General features: G+C 50.5%; 1 protein-coding gene across 1 annotated transcript; it reads left to right on the top strand.

The window, feature by feature from the left end:
- The first annotated feature begins 1,315 nt into the window (after positions 1–1,315).
- Bpifb1 (BPI fold containing family B member 1) lies at positions 1,316–26,238 on the top strand. The gene is made up of 16 exons (XM_013150241.3): positions 1,316–1,510; positions 2,643–2,803; positions 4,856–4,997; positions 5,595–5,702; positions 6,489–6,638; positions 7,240–7,321; positions 10,466–10,529; positions 12,165–12,250; positions 13,373–13,552; positions 14,394–14,447; positions 14,898–15,056; positions 17,169–17,236; positions 18,054–18,099; positions 18,887–18,950; positions 19,819–19,895; positions 25,991–26,238. Exons 2-16 carry the CDS (start codon positions 2,689–2,691, stop codon positions 26,024–26,026), a joined length of 1,431 nt encoding a protein of 476 aa, XP_013005695.1. The 5' UTR covers positions 1,316–1,510; positions 2,643–2,688; the 3' UTR covers positions 26,027–26,238.
- Positions 26,239–27,013: the final 775 nt, after the last annotated feature.

Genomic DNA, 27,013 nt, shown 5'->3' with positions numbered 1-27,013 from the left:
CAAGTAGAGCACAATTCCTCTCTGGGTGACTGTGAGATACAGGAAGTGATGCACCAGCAGGGGCGACTGGTTCACCCTTGGTTCTCAACTGTACCTCGTATTTGTTTCACTCCACAAATGCTCACTACATTCATGAAGGTACAGACAGGCAGAGCAGTGTCCACAGTGGAATGAAAGAATGAAAGCCCAAGCCCTGCATCACATGGTCCTGCCCCTCAGTGCACGCTCCTGGCATCCTGGAAAGAGGCACTGCCACTACCCCCACTCCACAGATGAGGTCGTGTATGGGGCACAGTGGTGCACACCTGTGACGCCGTACCTGGAAGCTGAGACGAGAGACTTGCAAATTCGAGCCCAACCTGGGCAAGACTCTCTCTCAAAATACAAAATAAAGAGTCTTGGGCTGCAGCTCAGTGAGAAGCCTTGAATTCAATCTCTAGTATACAAAAAAAATGAAGCCATGGAGTCTCAGGAAGGCTGAACACCTTGCATAGGGACACAAAGAAGTGACAGAAAGGGATGCAAGCCTGTTCTCTTAAGAGAATTAAGTAATAGGGATCTGTCTCCTTGGATGCACATAGGCATGAGGGGAGAGCCAAGCTAGTCCTTCCTTTAACTCAAGTAAATTATCTGGACTAAGCTGTCATAGCCTCTCCACAAAGCTCATCCTTTTGCAAGCAGTCCCAGTGATGAGAGCCTCAGCCATGCACAGCTACTAAGCATTTCTTCTATGCAAGATCGATGTCCTGCTGGGTGCACTGTGTTTCTCCAAGTACCCAGGAGAGGTGCTAGCAGCGTGCCCATTTCACAGACAGAAACTCTGTGGTTCAGACTGCAGAACAAGCCCCAAGTCACACAGCACAGAAATGGTGGGGGCGTGAATCGCACCTAGACTCTCATGACACTCCATGGCTGCCAAACTGAGAAGACATCTCCAGGTGGGTTCCAGAGTCAGGCTTCTGCTTCATATCTTGGTTCTGCCACTTGCTGACCTCAGTAAAGTCAGGATAACTGCCTGGTCCTCCCTGGGGACATACAGTACAAAGCTTGGGGTGGCACCTGCATGAGGAGGCACACATTCATCATCACTACCACAGTCTCGTCATTGTCTCATGGGAATGATTGGCAAGAGCAGGAAGCCATGCAAGGCTCTCCCTGTGCCCAGGCCGGCTGCCCTACCACATGTCTCAGTGCCCCACCCGCCCTTCCCACCAGCCCAGACCCTCCTTCTCCAAACCTCAGGAAACCGGAGCTCCGAGCTGCCTCCAGGAAGGGCTCTGATTCACCAAGAGCAGTAAATATTTATCTTGGAGACCTCAGCCCGGTCCAAGGCCCTGACCCACCTGCACAGGGTGGCTGCCTGGATATAAGGCCAGGTCTCCAGACCTCCTGCCCAGGCAGGGAGCAGTGGCCCAGGACTCCAGCGTGTCCAGGTAACAGTGTAGTGAGGGGGCCGAAAGCCTCAGCTGCCAGGAAGACTGTGCGGTGGACACCTGGGGACAGGGCTCAGGTAACCTCCCTCTGCTGGGACCTCTGAGGGTCAGGGCTGGGGACACAGAGATGCTAGCTCCTTCATCCTGAAGACCAAAGTGCGATAAAAGGCTGGTGCAGGCTGTGTCTTACAGACCCCATCCCAGTGACGTAAACTCACTCTGCACACACTGACTGCTCTGGGTCCAACCTGTGCTGGGGAATAGTGAGCACAGAGGGCAGCCTCAGACACACGGGCCCTCAGGGATCTCCCAGTGTGACCAATGTAGAGTGTGCCACACTCAAGAAAGGCCCAGGGATGGAGCACCACGTGCGCACAGGCTGGGACTTGGGGAGGCAATGCCATGAGGCTCCTTGTTCCCCAGCCCCCTCTGCCCAGGGCAGAGTGGTGTGTGGGGTAACAGAGAGCAAACAGGCTGAGAGGTTGTGGGGTACAGAGTGGAGGTGGGGGCTCCCTGAGCAATAGAACGGGCTGGAAGCTGTCCCCTCTGTCTTCCGGCTTTGACCACTGGATGGTTCCTTCTGACTCCCAACAATCCTGTAGTGTAACTTGTGTACTATACACAAGTATAATATAACTATAACTAGTCACCCTTTATAAATGTGCAAACTAAGGCATAGAGAGGGTAAGTCACTTGTTCAGGGTCACAGAGCCAGTGGTAGAGGCAGCTGCCTATTCCTAAGCCCATGATATGTCCCCTCCACCATCAGGCTGCAGACACACCAGACGGAGGTCCAGTAGCTCACCAGGGTCCTCCCAGCCCGATCCTCTGTACCTTAGTGGGCTCATACTCCTGGCTCTTTCTGGGCACCAGAAGTCCCTTGACCTGCAACCATTTGGGAAGCTCCATGGAGACTGGCGGGTGCACAGGGCACCATCTGAGAGCTTAGCAGCCGCAGAGAAGCCACAGGGCCAGAACACCCAGCTCCTCTCCCCAGGAGACACCCACAGACCTTCTCCCTGCCTTTCTCCTCCTGGTTCCAAGAAGAAACCCTCCTCAAACCTACCCCAAGTGCTGAGTCCTACCCCAGTCCTCCTTCCCCCTCCAACTATCTAGCCTGGCCCAGGAAAGCCGCTGGACAGCAGGACAGCCCCAGGACACCCTCTGGCCTCTCTGCCCAGCTAGCTGGACCCTCTGTGCTCACCCCAGGATCTGCCACTTGCCACCTGCTGCTCACCGACACCTGCCTGGAAAGATGGCCGGCCCCTGGACCCTTGGCCTCCTCTGTGGTTTGCTGGCAGCCGCCTTGGCCGAAGCCACCCTCAGTTCTCCTGCGGTCCTCAGCCTCGGCCCAGAAGTCATAAAGGAACGTAAGTTTGAGTCGCCCCAGGCATCATCACCTGGCAAGGGGCAGGTGAACAGTCCTACAAAGAGAAGGAAGTTTCCCACCACTGGGGTACACGAGGTATGGCTAGATCTCAAAACTTTTGGGGGACAAGAAAACTGAGTCATAAAAGTTTGGAGTATCTATGATTTTAAGAGTCTATAAAACCAAGAGCCTTCTACTTAAACTGCATGATTTCAACAAACCAGTCCTTTGGAGTCTGCAGAAGGGGTGTATGGCCACCACATGCAGCAACACAACCCCTGCCTGTGCCAAAACCCCAAGATCAGAGCACCTTGGCTCCCAGTGCCAGAGCAAAGACTCTGTCCGTGAGACCGACACACAACTTTCCAGGGTCACTTTCAAGCTCTGTGACCCTGGGCAAGGCCCTGAGCCTCAGATTCCTGTCTGGAAACAAATAAAAGGGCCTTCTTGGCCTGGTGGACACATCCAATGGGATAGGAGCTGGCCAGAGCCCACTGAGCTCTGCAGGGCCTACTCACTTGGGCTCTCCCCACTGTGGCTGAATCGTCTTGGGTGGGGGTTGTCCCATGCACTGTAGGATGTGTAGCCACATACTCCAGCTAGCACAACACTCAAAAATGTCTCCACACACTGCCACATGTCTCCTAGGGGCTGAAATCACCCTAGTTGAGAAACTCTGCTTCAAAGCCTGGTCCCCCGAGGCGGGAGAGCTGTCAGATCTGCAGGGCTGCCTGAAGGACTCCAAGGGCCAGGCCTCTGTGTTCCAGGGACATAGGCAGAGCCTAAAGATGGGTCTCTGAGAAGAAATGAAGCAGAGAGCTCTGGGAGGTAGCGGGGAGGCAGTGGCACCCTGCACTCACACTGTGACTCCTCGGCAAGGCCACTGAGCCAGGAGCTTGCACCTGTCCAAGATAGTGACTGCCTTGGGGACTTCTGGGCAATGTATGAGTCAGGGCCAGTCAAGAGATAAAAGCCACACCATCCCCCCCCACACACACACACACAGTTCTGTCCAAGATAAAGAATTACCAGGGATCTGAGAAATGGGACATTTGCTAAGAGGGCAAAGGAGAACCCTACAGGACACCCGGGATAAAAGGGGCATCTGAGACAAAGCCCTCTCAGAGGCAGAGAACCCAGGCTTACATGGAAAAGGTGGGTTACAGGGTACTGAGTGGGGGGAGGAGGACAAAGGGGCTTTTGCTGGGCTGTTCCAGCCCGGCTGGCCCACAGTTGGCAAGTCAAAGCAAAGGCAGACAGCCACTGCCAAGGAGCCAGGGCTCTCCCCAGGAAGCTGCCCACAGGGAGGCTGGCTGATGACTTGCTAGAAAGCCATTGCTAGGACCCTGGCTGGAAGCTGGTCAGGCCCCACAAAGCTCACCTGCGCTCTTGGGGGCACTCCTAATGCACAGCCCAGTGCCACTAGACAATGACACCACAGAAGCCTGGCAAAAGGAGCACTCCGGGACTTCCTCCACATCCCTCCAGAGCCTCTACTGGCAGGGCTTACTAGCAAAAAAAAGAGATATTAAAGGTCCAGCTCCATGATCACAGAGCAGCCAAACAACCTCAAGGCAGCAGCTCAGAAGCTGGAGACACAGAGGGAACGTGGGCTGGGCCACCCTGCCTGAGGGCAGAGGAGCTGAGGCATTTACACACCAACCAAATGAGCTCTGGCTGCGGCAGCCACCAGCCCGGGGCTTCTGACTCACAGGCCCTTGTTCCGGGCTCTTCCTTCCTCAGTCTCGCCCCCGAGGCTGGGGACAGCAGGCCGGTAGGATATGGGTGGCAGCAAATTGTTAGCAAATGTGCTTTGGCTGGGAAAGTGTCCCCAGCAGAGCCTTGGGGCTCCCTGCCTCTTGGTTCTGGACGGCTTTGGCACTGGTTGATGGGGGAACTCTCAGTTTCACTCTTTGTGGAAAAGTGAGTCAAAGAGGTCACAGTACTCAAGGCCACATCTACACCCCAGAGATGGGGGGTGGGTCAGGTTTGGGGGGGCCCTCTCCACCTTGGAAGACCCCCCCAAGCCCCTAATCCCTAGATCTGCTTGCAGAACTGACGCAGAAGCTGGAAGACCACAATGCCACCACCATCCTCCAACAGCTGCCGCTGCTCAGTGCTGTGCAGCACAGGTCAAACAGGAAGATCCCACTGCTGCGCAACCTGGTGAACACCGTCATGAAATCCATCATCTGGTGAGCGGGCAAGAAAACACCAGGACCAGTTCCCACCCCACACCTCGGCCCCAACACACTTCACATACTCACTTGTCAGTCAACAAACATCAGTCCACACCACCTCTGGCCCTGACCGCCATGGCCATAGACTAAGTTTGTCCCTGTAAAAACTCCCAGAGAAGTTAACAATGCTCATAAGACAGTGACACAGGAACCCTATGAGTATAACCCCAGAGAAAGGTGACCCGGAATAAATGAGTGAAGGAACAAAGCATTACTTCTCCATGGAAGTGGCAGTTGAGGCAGAGATTCAAAGAAAATGTCATTCTAGGCAGAGGGACCAACGGGGCAAAGGCTCAGAAGGGTGAGAGTCAGTCAGAATGACTGGAAGTCAGACCCCCCGGCAAGGAGAGGTAGGCAGGTCAGGTCACAGAGGGCCTGCAGAGTCAGCCTGAGAGTCACCTCCTAAAGCCAAGGAACCATGATAGTGAGGACTCGGTGGACAGGTCCTGGGTGCAGCTGCTGGAGAAAGGAAAGACACAATGGGAGTGGGCTTGCAGACAGCACTTAGCTGGACATGAGACCTGAATCTCATCTCTTACAAATCCCATCCAGGCTGAAGGTCACCTCTGCTAGCATCCTCCAGATGCAAATCCAATCCTTACCCTATCACCAAGAGATGATGGTCAAGATTCCCCTGAACATGGTGGCTGGACTCAACACGTGAGTGTCCCCTCAGTTAGGCACAATAGACCTAATAAGTTTATCTACTCATCTCCCAAATCCCACAAAGATTTCTAGAAAAAACAAGTCCCAAGCAAAGAGAAGAGCAGGTGCAAAGGCTCTGGGGCAGCAGCATACCTGCCTTGCTCTAAGAATGGCAAACAGGGAAAGAAGGAGGAAAGCGGTGGGAGATGAGGTCAGCAGTCAGCTGAGGCCAGATTGTGTTGAGACTTGTGAGCCAGCTACAAACTTGGCTTTGACTGTGACACAGGTGGGAGTCCTGGAGCGCCTAGGCAGAGTACAGGCATGACAAGGCTTAACATTTGTAAGGCTTTTTCCAGCTGTTGTGAGAAAATAGCACAGGGGCAAGAGCAGAGGCAGAGAGGTGTCCAGAAGGTAGTGCCCACGGATAGGGCAATGACGGCTGAGAATGGGGTGTCAGGCAGGGAGGTGGAGAGGAGTGCTCGGTTCTTGGTGGGTTTGGAAGCAGGTTTTCCTGGTGAGTCTGGGGAGAGGGAAGGAGACCAACGCTGACTGCAAGATTTGTGTCTGCACAAGTCCAGCATGAAATGGCCAGCAACCAGGCCAGAAAGCTGTGCAAAGAGCAGGTTTGGGCACCATGCAGAATTCAGTGCTGCACTGCTATATTGACAAGCTGGGACTCTAACACATGGGTGGAAGCAAGATCAGGAAAACTGGAGTAAAGAAACTAGGGGGCTTGGGGTAACCGGCAGAGGAGATGGAGACAGTCACATGGTAGCCTGTCCACTGGTGCCTTCGCCACAGGCCCCTGGTCAGGACCATCGTGGAGTTCCACATGGAGTCTGAAGCCCAAGCCTTGGTCAGAGTGGAGAGGAGCAACAGCACCTCCAGGCGCCTCGTCCTCAGCGAGTGCTTCTGCAGCAGCAGTAACCTGCGCATCCGCCTGCTGCACAGGTGAGTGAGGGGTGGCCGGTGGCCTTGCCCACTTCATAGCAACAGTGAGGCCAGAGAAGAAGCGGCTTACCCCACCTCATTCTTGGTCTAGGCTCTTCCTTGGGTGCCTCAAAACACTCCAGGCAGGCTCAGGTGGAGCTGGGGTAAAATCAAACACTTCACCACAGTGAATACGCTGCATGCGATGGAAAACCTCCTTTGCTTCCTCTCAGTGTATGGGGCAGATCACTTCTGTGCCTCACCTTCCTTGTCTGAAAAGTGCAGGTGATAACACCTTCCAACTAGCAGCAGAACAGTGAATCAAGCATCAGTCTGGCAGGGCCCAACTCTGGCCCCATGGCTAGGGTTCAAAACCTCCTTAGCAGGGGGGTGGAGAGAATCGCCATCTCCCCTCATCTCAGCTCCAGCACAGACTCCAAAGGCAGCGCTGCTCCTGGGGCGCTGCTCCCTGAGAGCGCTCCCACTGGCAATGGGTGGCCTGGGTCCCCTCTCTACTCTCGTGCCCTGTCAAACAGCTTGCATGGCCTTGGGCAAGCTCCTCCTTCCCTGTCTTTTCATGTGTTCTCCAACGCTTCCTAATCTCCTTCACTCCTCTCCAAAGGCTGTCCTTCGTGGTCAATGCCCTAGCGGAAAAAATCAGGAACCTCCTGGTGCCAGCCCTGCCCGAACTGGTGCAAACCGAGGTAAGCAGACTGAGCATCTCTGCCCTGTGCGGACTGCGTCCCCTGTGAATCTAGAGTGGAACTGCAAGCTGCTGCTGTGGGGATCCTCTGAGGGTGGGACACCGCTGGAACTGAATGATCCATTCACCAAAGCTAAGAGCAATGGATTGGACCACCGATTAGCTTGACTGTTGAAGTCAAGGTCATGGTCCACCAAGAGGCTTGACGTGCAGATAAATTCTTAAGGATTGTCTCTGGAGAGGCTGAGGGGAGGGAGCCCTGATTTATAGATTTTTGCTGAGCTCCCTGGTGTAAAACCTCGATCCAGGGCTAACTTTAGACTACCAGTGTGATGTCACTGGGCAGAGTGGGGAAAAGACACGCAGGAGCACGCTATAGTACAGTATTTTTGCTAAGCAGACACAACAGATACAGCCTCAAGAGTAATAGACTGCAGGAGAATAGAGAATATTTAGGAAGTAATGAACTTTTGTTTTTTAGTAAATGCATGTTCATTGTAAGTTTGTACAGTTTAGTTTTTAATAATGTATGAGTTTATCAACCAACTCAGAAGCTCCTGAAAACTTAATGAGTGGCCCTTAGAAACTGGGCCAAGTTGTAGCATTCAGCTTTCTCACACGCACCCGAGAGCCAGTTGGATTTATTGTCCCAACTCAGTAAAAACAGGTGAATCTCATCTTATTTTGTAAACTGAACTGAATCCACACTGACAGCTCCAATATGCATTCCCCACAGCAGGCCACCTCTCCTGTGCTCAAAGTACCTGCCAAATGGATACTTTTTATACTAACACTTCTTAATTGAAAAGCTGGTATAATAACTAAAACAATTGGGGGAGAATATCAACAATGCTTCTACGTAACCCAGGAACTACTTTGCATTTCAACTTCTGATTGTCATCTTCGTGCTCTTACATTTCTACACAGCTACACTCAGTGACAGCCTTTAAATCGAACATGAGTCTATGTTATTAGATGATTGTATAATAGCCACTGTCCTTATAATAGCTACATCATATTTCATCATTTGCTAAATCACCCCAAGGAACCTTGCTTCATAGTAATGAGATGTATTTATTGAGAACACCTTAAAATACTAGCAATATTTAAGACAATATTTTATATACACAATGGAATTTCATGAAGAGTATTTTTTAGAACAACAGAGATTTCTGTCTTGCTCGCAACTGCCTTCCATCCCTTACAGACTAGAAGAAGACAGTGCAACATTCTGCCTCCATTTCGTGAAATTATACAACTGCCATGCAAGGCAGAAGTTTGCTTTTATAGTGTCAGGATTGAGAGTTTCAGCTTCTGCTTCTTCAGTAGCAATACTTAAGAGGATCATATTAGGTCACAAAAAACATATTTGGGGGCCTGGAGCTTGAACCTCGGGTTTTGGCCCTGAGCAATGCCCTAGGTCCTTTTTGATTTTTTATTTTGAGACAGAGTCTCACTAAGTCCCAAGACTTTGGGATCTTCCTACCTCAGCCTCCCAAACTGCTGGGAATACAAGTGTGCAAACTTCACGCCTGGCTCAAAGATCTATTATTTTAACAAGCTAAATATCCATAAATTAAAGAGATCAAAGAAAAGTAAATGAATGATCAAAAATTGAGGCTGGGGGTATAGCTCGGTGGTAGAGCACATGCTACCAAGAAAAAGAACACGCAGATGAGATTTGTTTTTTATTATGTTTTTGAGACAGAGTCTCACTATGCAGTTCAGGCTGTCCTGACACTTTTTATCCCAGGCTGGCTTCAAACTCACATCAAACTTCCTGCCGCACCCTCCCAAGTGCTAGGATTACAAGGGTGCACCACCACACCTGGCTCAAATGAGATTTTATAAGATTAATTTTTAAGGTCAATTCCATTGATGTAAGGTGCTTTTCTCTTCTACCTTGGAAGAGGGTAAGAAAAAAGCAAAAGAGGTAGGAGGCAAGGGGAGAGAATAATATAAATGGTATCAGAGTCAAGGCAATGCTTTGTGATTGTGAGACTTTTGAGATCCTTAACTGTTAGCAAAAGAACCTGCCCAGAAAGGTTTTCTTTTAATGGAACCTGAAAGGAGATAATTTGGTGACACTGGGCTTTTCTGACATAAGGGGTTTTTTCAAGGAACTTATTCTTTATTTAACGGCAGGAATTTCTTAGCTGCTTGTGATGGTGCACACTTGTAATCTCTGCACTCTGGGAGGCTGAGGATAAGGATCTCAAGTATGAATGCAGGCTTTACAACGTAAAAACCCGGCAAGATCTTGCCTCAAAAAAAAATTAAAAGAGTTGGGGATGTAGGTCAATTGGGAGCCCAGGCTCAGTCCACAGTAACACACACACAACTCACACAGTCATGCACATAAAGGCAGGGTCTCACTATAAATTTTTTCCCAACCTCCAGGAAAATCATAGTTTATCTGATGTCATATTTTAATAGATAAAAGATATTTTCTCTGGAAAACACATCAAGAATCTTGAATCAAAATGCACTCTTTGCATAACATCTCTCTCTAAGGGTTAAAATGCCAAGTAGAGGGGCATTCCATTTACCACCCTGGTTTCCCACTGTGAGTCTCTGTGGTCATGCGCATAGTTTATTTGGCTCCAGGGAGATAAACAGCTGGCAAGAGCCTGGTAGAAAATGAAGAAGCCCTTTCTTATGTCAATATGTGGGTCTCCTTCCCTGGGTGAATCTCAGAACTGTCAGAAGGCTTTAAAAAACTGCAATGTCTCATCATAACCCAGACTTGGAGGCAGCTAATATGTAACTGCTCTGGTGGAACCCTAGTATCTTGGAGTATCAAACATGCACCCAGGGTTGAGACACTGATAGGTGAAGGTTGGGGGTATGGTGGGACAGAACGCACTGGACGCCAGGGGAACCCTTCCTGTGGACAGCAGGTCCCTTGACAGTGCATTCTGGGGGTCTCTGAGCCAGTTCCTCTGTCCTCTATGGGTCTGGGTTAGTAAAGCAACTAACAAATCATTGCAAAAGCCCTCAGATAACCCTGGGGGTTGCAGTGGACTCTGGGGTCAGATGACTGGGGAATGGACCTGACTGGCCTGAGGCACAGCAGTGGGTCTCTGACTAGCTGGGCGGGTGGGCACAGGTGTGACAGAGCTGACTCCTCACTGTACTGTTGTAGCTGTGTCCTGTGATCAAGGCTGCCTTTGATGACATGTATACAAGCCTCCTGCAGCTGATGACGGGTAGGTGCGCGATTCCCATTCCTCCACTTTTTCCTCACTGCAGAATAAGCCTCTGGGCCTCCCCTGGAGCCTGAGCAGCAGCTTGGCCCCAGTGGCAGGTAGGTTGGCATGGGTTGATCCCTGCCCAGGACAAGCAAATGAAAATCTGCCACAAGTATGACCTCCTGAGCATCCTGTATGTTCAAGGTTCCATGTGAGACCAGCAGGTGCCCAGGTAAGTCCAAGTTCAAGTCCCAGCCCTGCCACTGACTTGCTTCACGGCTTTAAGAGAGTCACCCTGCTTCCTCATGTTGTTTTCTTTCCTGGAAATACAGCTTATCCATCCTGCCCTCAGCATGGTTGGTGAGGATTAAGTTTATAGGAAAATCCGAGACACAGAAGTGCTTATACTTGCTGAGTGGGTGGAGGGATGGATGATGGGAAGGGGGGATGATACTGTAGAGTGGCCACAGTATGCTAACAGGGAAAAGGGGACAAGGGAAGAGATGAGACATGTGTGCCCAGGAGGAAGTCATTTCTCCTCTCCAGAGCAGCAGAGACAGAAGGACACAGCCTGGCTCACCCACTCCTCAGACAGTGCATGAAGCAGCAGTCATTGCCCGCACTGAGTCATGGGGGAAACTGAGGCTTGAGGAATTGAGTCATGTGTCTTAGCTCACTGAGGAAATTACTAGTCCGGCGAGGACTGAGAAACCAATTTTCCCAGTTCCAAGTGTGTGTAATTCAAACTTCGCTGTGCAGGGCTGACAGAACTGGCCACAAAGCGGAACTTAGGACACTTCCTTTAAAGGCACCTGGGGCTGGGGGTGTCGCTTGTTGTAGAGCGTTCACTTAGGACCCTCGAGACCCTGTCTCGGCAAAATAGAAAGAAAAGAAAGAGATTCAGAGCTGGGCATGGTGACTCACGCCTGTAATCCCGGCACTCAGGAGGCTGAGGCAGGAGGATCCTTGAGCGTTTGAGACCAGCCTACCCTACAAAGTGAGTTCAAGGCCAACCTAAACTGCATAGAGAGACGCTTTCTCAAAAAGACAAAAAAAAAAAAAAAAGGAAAGAAAGAGATTCGGAGACACAAAGAGACGAGGCAGAGTCAGTGGGCTCAAACCTAAGCCTGTCTGGTTCCTCTGCTCCGCGGACTCCAGGTCAAGATCAGAATCAGGGTCAGGGCTCCTGGCAGGGAAGGAAAGCACCCAGGGGCCTCATCCTGCGGGCCTCTCGGGTCTCCACCTAACGGCCGGAGAGACGCCACCGCCACCTGGCGGCCTAATGGGGAATCCTGCGGTGAACGCAGACGATCCAGCTGCTCAATGGCCTGGCGCCTGGGGTCCAGAGCCTGCCAGCTTTTGGGTGTGTGTTGCAGTATGTTAGGGAGATGGAGAATTATAAATAGCAATCCCGGTCATAGTTTGACCAAAATCATGTCACTTCATTGTTCTGAACCCAGGCTTCCTGCAAGGTGGCTGTAGGGATGGGTCTTCACTGCCAACCTTCTTGTTGATATTACCAGCGTGGTCATCTTCCCTCTGGCTCCTTCCTTCTTCCCCTCCCTGGTGCAATACTGAGCTGCTGGAAGCAGCTGCAGACCACCCGTCCACACGGCATTTCAGCCTCACAGAACTTTCTTCTTGCCTGAGCAGTGCCCATTCCCCTCAATCCTGGAGGCCTGGTGTTTGACCCCATGTTCCTCATCATTGAGGAAGATACTGTCCGGTTTTACCTAGAGGTGAGTGTCACTGCAGTCATCCCAGGGACTGCCCTGCTCTTCTCTGGTCACCAGGGGTCAGACCCAGTAAGGGAAGAACCTAGTCACGTCAGGGTGCACAGACTGCTTTGGAAGACATCACAAGCTGAGTACCTCCCACGCAGGCCAATCTGAGGGAGGAAACCCTGCCGATGGGAACTGAGGGTCACCTAGAGCATGTACCCAGGCCCTGTCCTCCAGCTCTAACCCTGCTTGTGCCGGGGCCCTGGGCCTTTCTCCTCAGGCTCGCTCCTGCAGATCCCCTAGGGCTAGAGACATTGCAACAGAGCTCGGGAAGGTAACACAGACCTGAGTTTCTCTCCAGCTACATGACTCCCTGGCTATGTAACTGGGCTGGTTTCTTCACCTCGCTGAGCCTCGGTTTCCTTGCTTGTAAATGTAAAGAGTAATAGCCACTTAGGATAGAATAAAATGAAACCATGTCAGACCTGGAAGACAGAAAGTACTGGTAACTGTCAGCTCTGTAAAATGTGGGGCTGCACAGCCTTGCTGGGGCTGGACTCCCTGGGGTCCTGCCGAACTGGATGGCATGAATCTCAGGCTAGCTCTCAGGAATCCTTTCAGAAATAGCAGCATCAAACATATACATTCATCTTGTTACTGTTTTGAATTTTTCCTTCATTTAAAGAGTTTGAGGTATCTGGGAAGCTGAAATATAAATGAAAAATAAGACACGTGTTGAAATTCTGATGCAGTGATGCATACTGGTAGTCACAGTCACTAAGGAGGCTGAGGCAAGAGGATTTAAACAGAAGTTTAAAGCCAGCATGGGCAACACACACACACACACAAAAAAACGTATCTATGCAGAAAAACAATTATAATCGAGATTATCTGAGATTCAGGTGGAGGACATATTGCCAGCCACCTACCATAACTCGTTGCCACAGTAAGACACTGAATACAAAAAAACCCACCCTCAGAATAACAACATTAATCCACAAATCACAACTAGCTCTCTGTCCAGCTCCCAGGGCTTATATTTCCACTAATGAGCTATGGGGGACACATTTGACCCACTGGCTCTGGCTGAGGAAGCTGTGGCCTTACACCTGGAACCCCCTCCCTGCCCCATCTCCTCAGGCCAGGGTGCTGAACTCAAAGGGCCAAGTGACGACATGGTTCCAAAGCTCAGAGATGACCCTGACAGTGCCCAAGCTGGGTAACACCAGCTCCAGCTTCGTCATACGGCAGGACCTGGTGAATGCTGTGATTGCCACCTTGCTGCCTTCGGAAAATTTTGTGATCCTGCTGGATTATGCCGTGAGTCTCACTGAGACAGAGGAGGGGACTCTGCTGTCTCATGTGCTAAGCAGAGAGGATAAAGACTACCTGGGTTCCTGGAGTGTGGCCTCAGGGTAAATTCCTCCCGTCATGGACCCTAGCTGTGATGTAGCCTCTGAAGCCGGAAAGCTTCCTGTCACATTCAGCTCTGGCCCTGCTCCTGCCCTCTGGCCCACTTGTTTCCACCATGTAATAGTCTTAGGGAGCCAAAGGGTATCTCAGACAGTGAACCATCCGTGGATGGCAGTCACCTTGCTTCCTGCCACTGTGCAAGTCACGGCAGGCTAAGTGATCAGGGCTCTCCCTCTCACTGAACCTGGGCACCACCGCAACTCAGAATCATTACTAATGCTGCTTGGCAGACTGTAGCACACACATCCACCACTAGCAGCCATCTTCTCCAGGGCACCTGATGGGGAAACCAAGGTCCAGGGGAGAAAGCATTGCTCAGTTACAGGAGGGTGGTAGGGCTTCAGGTCAGCAGACAGACAACAGGTTCCAATCCCAATTCTTGGGGATTAGAACTCAGGATCAAGTGCTAGGAGGGTGAGCAAATGGGGAGTGGTTGGCATCAACCCCATTCATGGCTGCAACAGGAAAGGGAGTGAGCAGGGAGCAGGTACAGGTCCCCAGCCACTGCCTATACAAAGCAGATGTTCACAGTGCCTGGCCTAGGGGCTGTTGTTCCATCAGTGACAAACATGTGGCCCAACCTGGGCACCCAGGTTTTCTGGGGTTCTAGGAATCCTTTTCAGCAGTGGGATACAGACACATGCCTTGCCTGTCACATCTGATTGATCAGCTCTGGCTTCCTCCTCAGCATCCAGATGTGGCCAGAAAGCTGAAGTTGAGCCTTCAGAAAATCAGTAAACAGGTGAGTGATTCATTCACCTCCTGCAGCTGGATGGGTGATGGGTGCAGTCTGGACAGAGGTCTCTGGGGCAGACAGCACTGTCCACTTCCCTTCCACCACTGGGAACCATGGTAGACCAGGCCCAGCCTCTCGGAGATTTCAGTCTAGCAGGGAAATTTGAATCAGACAGTCACATAGATGACATTTCACTGCAAGCACAGTGACAAAGGACAGATGCTGGAGCATCACTGGGCACCTGCTTTGGTTTCCCCAAAGAGGAAGGTGTTACACACTGAGAGCAGGAGGCCGCAGCTGCCTGCAGGGACAACAGGATCCCAGGTGTGCGCCAAGGACGGTGAGTCTGAGACACAGAGAGGAGTCAAGAAGCCAGAGAAGAGGCAGGGGCAAGGCCCCATGGGGCAGCATAGTGAAGCACTTGGGAGGTCACACTTCAGTCTAATGTCCTTGCAGGTTGCAGATAGACTGGACAACACTCAGATAGTGAAGATGGTGACTCGGAATGTTCCCTACCTCCACCTGATCCCAGGCAGCAGCACGGTAGCCCAGCAAATCGTCATGGACATTTTCGCCACAGATAAAAAACCCCACCCTCTCTTCACCCTGGGCATTGTGAGTTCAATTATCCGTGACTTTGCAGCAGCATGCCTGTCCTTCACTGTTGCTGTTCACCCCTCTTGTCACCTAACCAGCTGCGGGGAGGATCTGTGAATCAAGTCGAGAGCTTTGAGGGCCTAACTTTGACCCCATGACTTTATTGGTCAGGGTCAAACCATTGGGCAGAAACTCATCTCACATGCACAAAAAGGTGACGGATTAGATTATATTGCTGCAAACTCTAGATGACATTAGCTTCAAGAATAACCAGATTTGTGTTCTTTAGTAACATCATCTTCTTTCTACTTGCTCCTTTGTGGCTGCCTTTTTTGCCTCTGAGCCCTCCCCACCCTCAGACTGTCTGCTCACAGAAGTGCCCCAAGATGTCTTGAGCTTGTATCTTATCAGCTCCACAGTTCCAACAAGAAGTTCCTCTCTTTCTCAAAGTTCTGCAAAAGTCCCAGGGATGACTCTCACTGGATGAGCTTGGGTCATATGCCCATCCCTGAATTGATCTGTGTAGTCAAAAAAACTGAATCTAGGGCCTGGGGATATAGCTCAGCAGCATAAGCACCTGCCTGGCAAGTGCAAGGTCCTGAGTTAGAGTCCTGATACCAAAAAAAAAAAAAAAAAAAAAAGAAAGAAAGAAAAACTGATGCATGCAGGAGTGGGCCCAGGAATTAGCTCCATGCAAACCACACTGACAGACAGCAGGCGTGCTGAGGCCTCTTCTAATGTCTGAGCAGAAGTAACTGATCTCAAGGAGGTTTTCCCTGGGTGTTCTCAGGAGCTCTGACAGCTCAGATCACAGATTCCTCTGGAAAAAAGCTGCAGGTAAAGGGATGGAGTGGGGCATCATAAAACAAGCCTCTCAGAAGGGGTCTTGAGTATGGCCCCCAGGAGTAGAGCCTGGGACAAAGTTCTCGTAAAGGTGACATACTGGGGAACAGCTCTCAGGACAGAACAGTGAGGGATGAGCAGAAAGTAGCTTGGGACCGGCTGGGGATTGCACCATGTTTAAGTCCTGTAGAGACCAGAAGGCCAGCCTTCTGTACCCCTCACTGTCCAGTCACTGGCCACCAACAGCCCCCAGGGGAAGTGAGAACAAAATCTCCCAGGGAGAGAGCTTCACTGACACAAGGAAATCTGTAGAGAAAGGGCAGCTGGGCACTCAGCAGCTGAGAGGTGCTGCCACCTTGCCTGGGCATCTGTGGGACACCAGCTGCATTCACTGCAGCAGGCAAAGAAACTGTGAAATGAGGCAGATGCGGAGCAATGGGACTAGCCAGGCGTCTGGCAGGACCTGTGGTGACAAGGAGGCTCGAGTCGACCATCCTCACCACAGGGAGAGCTTTGCACAGCGGTGTGGGCCATGCAGCTCACAGCTGAGAGGGCCTTTCACAGAGACACAGTAGGCGTGGCACAATGGGAGGAGCTTGGCTTGGTGCCCTGGTGCCTTGGTGCCCCTGTGTTGATGGATCCTCTGACCCGCAGCCCTCAGGCCAGCCTCACTCCCTAGTGAACCCTCCGTGGTCAAGGGACACCTTGACCATCAAGTCCAAGCCTGCAGAATGAAGGCATCCTCTGGATGCTGCTGACCTGGAGCTGAGCCTGGCACTCTGCCCTCAGGGTCACCTCCAGCCAGGGATCAGACTGATACCTGTCTGGAGCCCATTTGTGGGATCTGGTATAGCTTCCATACTTCCCAGTAACACTCTCAGTGGTTCAAACTTCCCAGGGCCTTGTGGTCCTCTTCCTCAGCTTTCTCACCTCCACGACCAGGTAATGACAGGGCCTGGAACAAAGGAGTCAGACCACTGAGCATTGTCACATAGAGTTCTCAGAGCATCACCTGACACAGCCAGGGCTCTATACACTGGCTGTGTTGTTGTCCTTGTCTTTCTGTGCAAGCCTATGTAACATGTGTTTTATGGGGTGGAGTATAGATACTATCCCATTTATGAGATGCAAAAAGTGAAGCCCAGGGAGGGCAAACCCTTCCCCAAGGCCACAGCCAGCAGCTGAGATTCAGACCAGGAGAGCTGGACCCCAGAGCCTCCTTATATGGTCCTCACTTCATGCTGATGTCTCCACTTCAAAGCAATGGAACATAGGCTTTTCTTGCAGGAAACAAAATCGGAGGTGCAGTTTTACAACGAAGGTGACCGTGTTATGATCAACTTTAAAGACATCAGGTAAACATGGAGTCACTGTGAAGATTCTGCTGATGAAAATGAGGTTAGGCTGTAGGCATGGGTTTCTTTAAATGCTCAGTGAGTGGGCATCAGGTGAGGGCTGCTCCAGGGTGGGCAGGCAGGTGGCCTTGCCTGGGCTTTCCTGTCATTGAGGACTGAACACCAGAGACAAGGAAGGAAATAATGGCCTGATGCAGCCCCTGGGCAGGCTCACCTTGGCCCAGGAGTGGCCCACACTGCAGCAGCCCTGCGGCCTTGGGCAGCCTGTCCTGAACACCTCCAAGACAGACAGTGTCTTTCAGCCTCAGACACCGAGCCCCTTGGAGCCAGCACAGAAGTACCTTCTGTGCCCTGCTGATTCTCCTGTCCCACGCCCTCCTCCACCCCAGAGTGAGTTCAGGGGATGCAGACTGGAGCTTTCCACAGTAGACCAGGCTCCAGGGTGTGTTGGGATTTGCCCAGCAGGGTTGGGGTTTTTAGTATAAATCAGTTGCCAGCATATGAAGCTCAGTCTATGGGGCCTGCCTGAGCTGGCACTCCTGCCTGGCAGTGGGTAGCAGAGATAGAATCAAGTGCCCCTCCTCCAGATCCTGGGCACCCTAGTCCACATTCCTGAGGGAGGTCTGTTCTTTGGACCACTATTTGTGTCCCTGCCCAGCTAGAATATAAACTCCATGAGGCAAGGATTTAATTCAGTTCACCACTGTCCCGCAAGTGCCTGTGCTGTACCTGGTACACTGTAGGTGCTTAATAAATAGCTGTTGAAGGGATGACTGGACCACCACAGGGCTCTTCTCATGTACATCTTTTGTTGCAGTTCTGACCGGATCCGACTTATGAACTCAGATATTGGGGTATTCAATGTAAGTATTAACAGACAGTCCCTTGTCACAGAGATGGGCTGGAATGGTCCATCCTAAAAAGAGATATTGCCCAAGGTTTGCTTTGGAGGAAATCCTACAGGAACCCTGGGGGAGAACAGGGTCTCCAGCAACCAACCGAAGCCAGACCTCCTGGCTACACATCCAGGCCCCTGCCGTATCCAGACACAAGGGAGACACACACGATACCCACCCTTGCTGTTTTTAGCACAGTTTGAGGCCTGTGTTAGAAAACAAAGCTCCATTCACAGTCCCATTATGGTCACAGAGGCTCGCCACAGTGACCCTGGGGAGCCTCTTTCTTCTGGTCCTCAGTTTAGCCATCTAAGTCAGAGTAAACCTGAGATCTCAAACTGGCTGATCTATCTTTTCAGCCATGCGTTCATTGGTCTTTGTGTTTTGTTTGTTAATTCTTTTTTACCAATATGTTAAAGCAAGGAGGTTTCCATGTGAACTTCAGGGCTCTGGCTTCTCATGGGAAGTCAGAAGCTCAGGCAACTCCCAGTTCAACAGCAAAAGAGTAGCCGGATTCTGAGGAGGGGGTGTCCTCTAGTGCACCCATACCCCACCTGCAGGGTCCCCCAAGCAGTTGAGGTCGTGCCTCACCTGGATCTGTCTAGTTCCTGGAATTCCTCATAGCTCTAATCTGCAAAGGGGCGAATTCCATCATTTCAGCTGCTGCTCTCACCACAGGGAGGAGCTCTGCCCACCCATGAGGGCAGGAGGATCTGGGATTCAGCCAGGGTGACAGCTCCCCTTCTTCCCACAGACTAATCTTCTGAAAGATGCCATCACCATGATCCTCACTGCTGAGCTGCTGCCAAACCAGAACAGTGAGCCCCTCTGCCCCCAGTGCCCTCTCCCCACGGGGCTTTGCTTTACCTCTTCTGCCCACGTTGCATCCCTTCACTTGGTTTCTGCTTGTAGTCAGACTCTCAAACTCCGCCATCTCCAGGGAGCCTTCCTGACCAGGAAGATGACCGTGCCATCTCCAAACTCCGGGCCCAGTTCCTTTACTAGCTAGTGCCAGGCCCTGCAGAGAGGGGCGAGGCAGAGTCCAGCCTCACAGGGGAGCCCACAGGAAGAAGACAGTGGAGATACTCCTACAGCACACTCAGGGTGCCACTGGCAGACCAGGCTCCACGTCCCGGCCCTCTTGTGCTGGCTGCCTGGCCTGTGACAAGCTGCTCATCCTTTTGAGCTTTAGGCTTACCATCTATGAAGTGGAAAATCAGAGTGCCTTTCCGAAAGACCAGAAAGAGACTTGGTGCATAAGGGGCCAAGGAGCTGGGCACAATCTGCACCCAACCTTCCCCAGCCATTGCTATAGCATGCGGCCATATTGTTAGGGTTGTGGAATAGGTAGCATTACTCTAAGCCTTGGTTTGAGGATGTGGGGAGAGTTGTTAACCAATGCTAGCAACACCCTTTTAATTTCTTTTTATTAGAGCAGGAAATCTCAAAGTATAGAAACCTCTGCTGTGGATGGTGGGAGCCAGTGATTGCTCTTGAGCAGAACTGTGAGAAGTTGTAAAGGGGTACACTTTGGGACAGCCAGAGGCTGGTGCCACAGGCAAAAGGTGGAGAGATACAGCTGGGCAGGTGCTGGGACAGGGAACAGGTGAACTGAGGCGCAGAGTCCAAATCCGGCTTCCCTGCAGAACCTCAGCCCACCACCTGTGATCACATTTGTTGTTCCAGGCAAATTGAGAGCTGGGATCTGCATGCCAATTGTGAAGGCCTTGGGGTGCGAAACAGCTAGCTGGTCTTCGGCCCAGGTGAGTGGTGCCTGCGCATAAACTGCCTGGGCCCTGCTGGTGACACGCGGGGAGTGTGGCTGTGGGCAGTCCTGTCCCTCTCAGGCCCACCTCCTTATCTGCAGTTGGGGCCATCACATGTTTCCACTTCATTTGTTACTACTCATTCACCCCCCAAGGCTCTTTTGAAGGCCTACCTCGGGCGGGGACTGCCTCTGGGTGCTTGAGGCTATAGATGTGAACAGAAACAAAGGAGCCCGCCACTTTCGGTATCCACGTTCTAGCAGGAGAGGCAGATGTGTAAATTCATGAAAGCAGAGCTTTAGTCCAATTCAGTGAGGGCTAAGCAGGAAAATGAAGCATGCTCAGAAGAGAGCACGTGACAGAACTGTAGGGGACCTGCGGCAGCTGAAAAGATAAGAAGTATGAAATATAAATGACCTTTATTTTGAGAATGTGGGGAGAGACACCCCCGATCCCCTGGGGCGCGGCATCTCCCCCTATTCGGCATCGGCGATCTCATGGAACACGTGGAGTGGAGACATATATGTAGCTTAGGTTTGGGGTGGAGCCTGAGGGGGCATTAAGGATGCACAGGTAGTCCATTGGTATTCTTTTGACGCCATAGGTAAATTCCTAGGGGTGGGGAAGATGGAGCTCCTTGGTTCTGCCTGAGGCTTTACCGGCTACAGTGTTCTGTCTGGGCCAAAACTCTTTCATATCCCATCTTACGATTATTATTATGAAAAGGGACAAAGATTTCTCTCTTTACTGCTTCCTACTATAAAGGGGCACTGTACTGGGGTGTAGGGGAGTTGATGGGATGACGGTTGATGCCCAGGTAGAAGCTGGTGCCAGGTGTTTTAGCCAGGACAACTTCACTGGTGAATGCACATATGTTATACTGGAAAAACAAAGAGACAAGATGTTATGAGGAGAGATGGCACTGTCATATTTAAGGACCCAGGTGAGGTAGAAGGAAAGGTGCCTTTGATTTAGACATGTCATTATATCAGGACCATATTGAGGTAGAATTATTGCCACAGTAAGGTAGAATTCTGAAAAATAAATGTGGGGTTAGGAGGAGTGAAGTTATGAGAGGTGATTACTCCGCCATCTGAAAGGGTAAAAGTTAAAAGGGTAAGGCTTGTCTCTGGTATGCATGATGTGGGAGTCTTTAGGAAATACTATTAAGAGTCCTGCTGTAAAAAGAATAAATTAGAATCCAAATTGGATAACAAAACATGACAGCCTGAGAGTTGTGGCTGTGAGGCCTTCATAAGGCAGAGATGAATAGGCAAAAGGATGGTGAGATCTAGGGCTGGAAGGGCACCACTTAGCCTGAGTGATGTGAAACCAGGATGGCAGTCTAGCAACTCTGATCACTGTTGAGGTTGTCAAGAATATCAGGTATGGGTCACTGTAACCTGGTTGTAGTCCTTGGAATGATTTGCTATAACAGGACTTCAGTAAGTATATCAGCAGTCTCCCTGGTTGTGTGAAAGGCTTTTATGTATCCTGAAAAAGTATAAAAAAAGTGAGAAGACAAAATTTATCTGCCAGTCTTGACCAGGGTTGTCTGAAAAATTGGTGAATAAGAAAGGAAGGGAGTGGTCTAGCGATAACAGGTGTAAGCTGTTGAGACCTCAGTGTCTGGGTCAGCCTGTATAAACACAAGGGAATAAAAAGCATTTTAAGATTTAGTACTGTAGAATGAGTGGTGGAGGGAAGATTTGGTACCACTGGGTGGATTGGGAAGAAGCAGTCTGGAACCTGCACAAAATAGGCCCTATTTGTAAATGGCATAGGTTGACCATCAATATCTTCTTATAGAGATTAAGGACTTACTATAGTGGCCTGAAAACTCAGGCAGAACTCTGTATATATGGCCTCTACATCCACAAATATAGAGAATGTCTTATTTGAGATTTTTAGTGGGACTTGCACTCTGAGACGGACACCCATAAAGGGGGCTGCTGTTGGCCCTGAGCCTCATCAGTCTTCGGCAGCAAGTTTAAGCAGATCTGTCAGCAATGAACCTGGCAGTGTTGACATTTCCTGTGAGGGCTGGAAGTTAGGATGGCTTACCCACTCTCTGGTGGCTGGGACAGTCCAGTAGCCCTGGGGTAAGGTCTCAAAGAACGCCAGGATGGGACACTCTCTTGCCCAATGTCTTCTGCTGCATTTGAGGCATGGTCCATGAGGGGGCCCAGGCAGTTCCACCTTATGTCCGTTTGCCTGTCTCAGAACTCCAAGTGTCACAAGTGTTATTCCTGTTGTTGAAAACACAAAAAGCCATATTAAAATCTTTATGAGGTTTGAAGGTCAAGTTTTGCCTTTTTGTTGTGGGATCTGGTCTATAGTAGAAGGTATCTGTAGAATTAAGTAAGTATGCAGGAGTCAAATACAATCAACAGGATATTTATAATTTTAGTAGTGACTTCCCATAAGGAGGACAGGTTCAGAGAACTTTAGGAACTGACATTTATGTCATATATATGAGTATCTCTTTATGTTATTAAAATGTCTAATGCCATCTGATTTTTGGAGGATGGCCTGTTTAATTAATTTTTTATCTTTTTATTTAGGAAAGAAATCAGCTACGGTGTTATTTAATATCAGTTGAATATAGTTAATTATGGCTCAGTGGAGGGCTGAGCTAGAGCAGGCAGAAAGGCTGGGAAAGGTATAAGTTTGATTTCTGCCACAGTGTTGGTTTTCCTGTTTTGCATGTATCATATAACCCTTGTCTTGGAAAAGAGCTAGTGGTTCTCAGCAAAAGGAATTTATAATTTTTTTTTATTTTAGTTGTTAACCAGGAGATCAGTGACAATACAGTATAATATAGGCAGTAAGCTTAACACAGAACACCACTGGTGGTTTATAGCAAAAGGAATTCATAAATATCTCTTAATTTTAGTTGTTAAACAGGAGATTACTGAAGGCTTTAATTGATACAAGGCTAGTAAAATTACCAAGTAGCCACTTTCCCATTTATCAGCTAAAATCTTGTCTATGGGCTTATTTAACCTTGATTAAAATGGTTTGAGAATGTAAAAAATAGCATCTATGAGCCAAGCCACCGAGCTGCTGTTTATCTGTGTTTGTGTTCTGGCCCACCGACAGAGCACGCCCAGCGTGGGGGCGGGGCACGCAGAGTGAGCACCGGGACACAGCCCATGGGGCGGGCTGGGACTGCCCTCAGAAACACATGCAGGGCAGCAGCAGCACACTGTGGGGGGGGCAGAGCTGGGAGGTGGAGTTGGTATGCCATGTGGAGCTGGAACTGCTCGTGGGGCACGCGGATTAGGGTGCAGCATTAGAGCCGACCCCATGTAGACCTGGAGAGTTGCATGAGAGCCGAGATACTACGCAGAGTTGGGGCACAGCGTGAAAGCTTAAAACAGCTTAAAGCTTAAAGCATCCCCGCGTGTATCTCTCAACACTGTTTGGGCTCATCTCTCCCATCTTGGTGGAAAATGGGTCGGCGCATGGCGGAGGGAGGGGAATCGGCGAGGAGACAAAGGGATGCTGGCAGGAAAAGACACACATTCTCAAAACAGGCTAAGCCATAAATAGGTATGGGTTTTTTTGGGGGGGGACAGGAAGTGGTCCCCAAGATAAAATCTGGTGTGGAGTCTGACCCATGGAGTGACAGCCAGATGAGGCAACGAACCGTGGTCTACTAAGTGTAAGTCGTCACTTTTTACTCTAGACCGATTGGTATTATATGGTTCCAAAGCTCGTAATAATTGCCCATCACCAGTATATATGAGTGGATTTCATGTGGGTTTAGTAACAGTTCTACCCGTGAGAACTTAAAAAGCTCTAAAGGACATGAGAGTCTCTCAGTGTGGACACAGGCTGGTCCAGGAAAACTCTGCCTTGGGCTATCTAAGGACGTGAGAGTGTCATGCAAACCCACGGAAAGGAAACCCACCTGAGGCCTGGCCCAGCGGCAATCTCCGGGGTTGCTCACCTGTGGTAAATTGGGTTGGTGTTGTTTGCAAACCAGCAGCGACAAGTTTACAGCTCCTGAGTGTAGAAATGAGGAGTTAATGCAGGATGCAGTCCAGCCCTGGTCCTGAACGGCAGGGGACTCAAACTGGGAGGGCCCAGGAGTCTCTCGTCTGCCGTTCCCGGTCAGGGAACCATATGATAGAACTGTGGGGGACTGGCGGCAGCTGGAAAGATAAGAAGTATGAAATATAAATGACCTTTATTTTGAGAATGCCGGGAAAGACACCCCCGATCCCCTGGGGCGTGGCATCTCACCCCAGGGTCAGCGATCTCGTGGAACACGTGGAGTGGAGACATATATGTACCTTAGGTTTGGGGTGGAGCCTGAGGAGGCATTAGGGATGCACAAGTAGCCCATTGATATTCTTTTGGCACCAGAGGTAAATTCCTAGGGGTGGAGAAGATGGAGCTCCTTGGTTCCGCCTGAGGCTTTACTGGCTACAGTGTCCTGTCTGGGCCAAAACTCTTTCAGCGTGAAGGCTGAGGGGGATTCTGTGTTAGATGGAGTGGTCAGAGCGGTCTCTCTGAAGAGCTGACAGATTGAGCCTATGGGTAGCTGGGAGAAGTGTCCTGGTGGGATGGACAGGGATGTTTAACATTCCAGGAAAGATGAGATTTGAGGCAGCAATGAGGCATGTAGATCAGGGGTTACACACCCCAACTCCATGGCAAAACAGTCTCAGTGCCGTGAGGACTGAACTCGTGTCCATCTTGTTCATGCCTCCATCTCAGTGCTGGCAGCAAGGCCTGGCACACACTAGACCTCCTGTGAACACTTGGCATCTGCTGGGAAGAAGGGCTGGAGCAGATTTTATCCCCAACAATAATGATGGCCCACGGCCACTGTGCACCAGCATGACAGCCTTCACTTGCATCCCAGGCTATGAGTCCTGACGTAGCCTCCATTTTCGTTTCGTGTTGTTTTGTTTTGTTTTGTTTTGTTTTGTTTTGTCTTGAACTCATAACCTCACACCTGCTAGCCAGGTGCTTGTGCTGCTGAGCTAAACCCCCAGCCCATAACCTTCACTTTATACACGGTGAAACCCGAGAGCCAGTGACAGCAAATCCCCTTCCAAAGTCATACACACAGCAGGCGCAGTGGTGGGATTTGTTCTCGGCAGCTTCCCTGGTAATCCCCTGCCTATTGCATTCAGCCAAGTCACAGCCAGTTAGTAAGCACCTACTGTGTGCAGGCACAGTCACAACAGCAAACAGAAACAGAAACCTGTGTCTCCTTGGTGTTCAATTCTACTCAGCACTTGAGAAGAGTTAAAAACGGAATTATTAACCCTAAAGAAAAGCCACAGATGACTTGCCCATTGCCTTCCTATGACCTGGTGTCCAATGTGAGGTTCCAGAGGACTTTCAGACCAAACCCTGAACTCTACAAGCCCTCACGTGCCCAAGCTATCAATTAGAATCACTGAATTCCTGAGCTGTTTAATCCTGGGTGGGGGAGCACAGGTTTAAGCTTGCTAATTGCATCTATTTTTAAGTGTCCTGTTTGCTCTGTTCCTTTGTTTTTGGCTGGTAGCACAGGGGTTTCCTTGTGTGGCTTTAATGCCACGTGTTTTAAAACTCAGCTGGAGGAATGAATAACAGGACAGACACTAGTTGAAGCCAGAGTGAGGGAGAGGGAGCGACAACAGAGTCAGGGGTTCGTTGCATGATTCCTCCAACTTTGTGGATGTTTGAAAATGGTCACCATAAAATCTAAGAGGTGTAATAGGACAAGTTCCTCATGCTACACATGGTTTTAAAGGAAAAAAATAAAAGCTTGTTAAAACTTCGGCTCCCTAGGTCTCCACAGATACAGTCAGGAATTTGCATTTTATAAAACCTCCTGGAGAGTTTTGGTAGTGGGCTGGGCTTGGGGACAACAAATCTACACAATCCACCACTGCACACAGATAGGTCACCTGTTCCCAGGCCACTGCAGGGCTTTACACAGACCTCTGCCCTTTCCAAGAATTCTGCATGAGTTCAATGTTATGACCTCCCCAAGGCCAGTGGTCACCTTGTGCCCGAGGACAAAGCCAGCATAAATAACAGCAAGGCAGAAGTTTTTTTAAATGACTTTTCTCCTTTAACCTCAGGAGATTCTCATACTGACCCCAGACTCGGACTTCTAGATGCAGATTCTGCTCCCCAGGGACAACGCGGATGATGGTCACCCAGCACCCACCCGATCACAGCTGGGAGTGTGGGAGCAAGCCCTGGGTGCTGTTCCTCTCTGCAGTCAATAAACACTTGCCTGCAGCTCCTGCAGTCTGGAGTGTGGTTTTGTCCCACACAGGAGTTATTTGCCCCTGCTAGACAGGGACCAGTCATCTAAACCATACCTGAGTCACTTCCAGGCTCATCTCACAGGACTGGGCACTCTCTGAGCTGCATTTGGACCATATCAGGCCACAAAAGAATGACTCTATAGTCCTGGCCACGTCCCTCAGGCATCTGGAGAAAGAAAGCCAGTCACCTGATTTCAGGACCAACTTCCACACCATCTATGCAGAGCTACCCCTTGGGTAAAGGACATGTATTTTGTTGATGTTGATGGTTCAAGCACTTCTGACCCATGGGGTTCTGGGGCAGATGAACTAGGCTCCAAGCGCTGGTCTGGCCCCTCAGTGCTTCCTTGACATGGCTTCCCTGCTCTGGGCCTCGGTGTCCTTCTCTGTAAAATGGAGATAATCATAGTGCTCTCATGGCAAGTATACAATGTCACTTATGGGTGATGTCATCATCATTTGTGCTGGCTTCTGGGGTATCAGGCCTTTATCATCAAAGGGCCTTGCTATACTGACAGTGCATGACTCCCATGGCTCCCCACTTGGCTACCCTGATGTCAAGAGGTTTTGAACAGACAACAGAGCTATGTTCCCCAGCCCAGTTCCACCCCAGAACCCAGAGTCCCTCAGTGACACAGGGCCCTTGCAGGAAGACTGTGGGGAGGCATTTCAGGAAAAGGTGTTACTCAACTTCACAGTGCAAACAGGTGGAAGAACACAGCCCCAGGGATAGCAGGAAGGCACTTCCCCAGTCTTCAAGGAGATGGGCCCGGCCATGCAGGACACGTAGGGGCCAGGACCAAACTCTGTACCCGGCTCTCACACCGGCAT

Source organism: Cavia porcellus, unplaced genomic scaffold (assembly GCF_034190915.1).
Source record: "Cavia porcellus strain 051 isolate PalLab524CR breed Dunkin Hartley unplaced genomic scaffold, mCavPor4.1 scaffold_5, whole genome shotgun sequence".
Classification (NCBI taxonomy): Eukaryota; Metazoa; Chordata; class Mammalia; order Rodentia; family Caviidae; genus Cavia; species Cavia porcellus.
Note: the sequence above shows the minus strand (reverse complement) of the source record. Positions and strands in the feature narration are given on the sequence as shown.

Excerpts from the sequence above, each read along its gene's own strand:
- Bpifb1 (XM_013150241.3), top strand. The coding sequence starts at position 2,689 with ATGGCCGGCCCCTGGACCCTTGGCCTCCTCTGTGGTTTGCTGGCAGCC. Across the intron at positions 10,530-12,164 it reads CCTCCTGCAGCTGATGACGG|TGCCCATTCCCCTCAATCCT; the intron begins GTAGGTGCGCGA and ends TTGCCTGAGCAG. Across the intron at positions 18,100-18,886 it reads CAGATATTGGGGTATTCAAT|ACTAATCTTCTGAAAGATGC; the intron begins GTAAGTATTAAC and ends TTCTTCCCACAG.